Source organism: Triticum dicoccoides, unplaced genomic scaffold, assembly GCF_002162155.2.
Source record: "Triticum dicoccoides isolate Atlit2015 ecotype Zavitan unplaced genomic scaffold, WEW_v2.0 scaffold214766, whole genome shotgun sequence".
NCBI classification, from domain to species: Eukaryota; Viridiplantae; Streptophyta; class Magnoliopsida; order Poales; family Poaceae; genus Triticum; species Triticum dicoccoides.
Window position 1 is genome coordinate 1 of NW_021239642.1, and position 2,105 is coordinate 2,105.

Here is a 2,105-nt window from a genome sequence, read left to right on the forward strand (position 1 = left end):
AAAAAAAAGTATAGCAGTGTCTGGGCGAGTGGAGAGATCAAATTCTAGTGTGTTGTCCTGCATACTGGACAGCTTACTTAGGACGCGCGCTTCATTGGAACCACATTGCCTGTCCACACACTGGCTAGAGGCGGCTGTACCATTTTCGTCAGAAACCTCGTCACAACGCGCGGAGCATTGCACGTTACGCGCTGACTGACCGACTGACTAACCCCAAATCACTTCACCAGCATCCCAGCTTTTCCAGAGCCTACAAATTCAGACATTGGAACACATCAGTCCTCTTGCACCATCTGTCGCAAGTTAATTAAGCCAAGCGGTCAAATCTCCGGGAAAGAGAGCCCAAACACATCTCAAAAATGTACTATATATACAGGTTCACAACCAACCAAAAAGATTGGAGAAAGCAGGGCAACTCAATGGTTTACTTTTCCAGGAGTGGACTAATTAGAGAATGGAGTACAGTTTTCCTCTTCTGGATCATTCTGAACTGAGCCTAAATACTTGTGTCTGAGAAAACCAACTACAACGGGCATTCAGATCGTTATGTGGAATCCAACGCGCATAAGATACATCTGCCTGCTTCGGCATGGAAATGTGATATATCTGCCACTTTCAGAGGACACAAAGGTGGCTTCAGTCTTCACAACAAGTTTGCTTCCTGTCCTGTACTACTGTATCCAAGAGGTACCATGCATGTGAGGTGCCGGAGATCAGACAGATCATGTGCTAGACCGAGCACGAGCTTTTCAACTGAATCTTCACAAAGAACAGACTGATATGGGTGCATGAACGACTCACATCACAATTTCAGGTATCGGTCTGTCAGAAGAAGCGCCTAGAGAGTGGAACCAATCGGTGCCCACCGAAATTGTTCAATCCCTCAAGCTGGAACCCATCGCTGTCCCCTCGACTCCTTGCACATTGCCAATAGCCTCTTGTTCTCGACACGCCTCTTGTTCGCTACGCGGTACGGTATGGCAGCCACAAATGATGAGAAAGCAACTACAGGCTCTGGCATGCACCAAACATTTGGCCCCATCACAATCTAATCCAAACTAATCATATGCTGCAACACTGCATGTGCTGATCCCATGGCCTTGTCCCTTGACAACTCTTCTCAATGACAGCTCCACTTCACCATGCATCACGATGTCCTTCCCCTCGCCACCTTGTCTATAAATTCAGTAAGCTGCCGGCTCAATATCATCACTTCATCAGCTCATTCACCAACTGAGAGTTGCAACAAACTCACTCCTTCAAGTTCTCACAAAGACAGAGAGCCAACCATGGCCGGTGCCAAGAGACTTTCTCAACTGGCAAAGAAGTGGCAGAGGGTGGAAGCACTCGGGAGGAAGAGGCTCACAGGGTCAGCCAAAGAGGATCAAGACTGCTGCAGTTTTGTACCAGCCAAGGGCCACTGTGTCATGTACACGGCCGACGGGAGGCGTTTCGAGGTGCCCTTGGTGTACCTCAGCACCACGGTCTTCGGCGAGCTCCTGAGGATGTCTCAGGAGGAGTTTGGCTTTGCAAACAAAGGCAAGATCACACTGCCTTGTGATGCTGCAGTGATGGAGTATGTCATGTGCTTGCTCAGGAGAAACGCCTCCACCGAGGTCGAGAGTGCATTGCTCAGCTCTATGGTGACGTCTTGCCACTACACTGGCTGCGCCATGCCTACTGTTGGAGCCAGCCAACAGATTTGCTGTTTGTAGCTTCTGAAGAAGATGCATGAAGAGGCCCTGGCGATGTCTTTTTTCTTGTTTAGTTTGCCTGGATAGTGTAAGATAGTTAGATAACAGACAATAGGAGCAGGAAAATTGTATGTATAGCAATCTGATCATCAAAGCAATAAAGCAGTACTCTGGGCATTCTTCTCTTAAATTTTAGTTTCATACAACTCTACAATGGACCAAAAATGGTTGTGACTCTACTTTTAGATGTCGATAGTTTCATCCTGCTGCACAGAGAATACACAACAAGTCTCCATACAATCTATCATCTAGGCCTCTGGAAAATAAATACAGTACCATCAATAAAATAAGTAGGTAAAAATTAGAAAATGGAATAGAAACCAGGGTTTACTCTACAAGTATTTAGGGGTA

At 46.7% G+C, this 2,105-nt stretch overlaps 1 protein-coding gene across 1 annotated transcript; it reads left to right on the top strand.

Annotated features, from left to right (window-relative positions):
• The first annotated feature begins 1,236 nt into the window (after positions 1–1,236).
• Positions 1,237–1,810, top strand: LOC119345201 (auxin-responsive protein SAUR36-like). The gene has a single exon (XM_037615371.1). The coding sequence runs from the start codon at positions 1,290–1,292 to the stop codon at positions 1,713–1,715; it is 426 nt and encodes a 141-aa protein (XP_037471268.1). The 5' UTR covers positions 1,237–1,289; the 3' UTR covers positions 1,716–1,810.
• Positions 1,811–2,105: the final 295 nt, after the last annotated feature.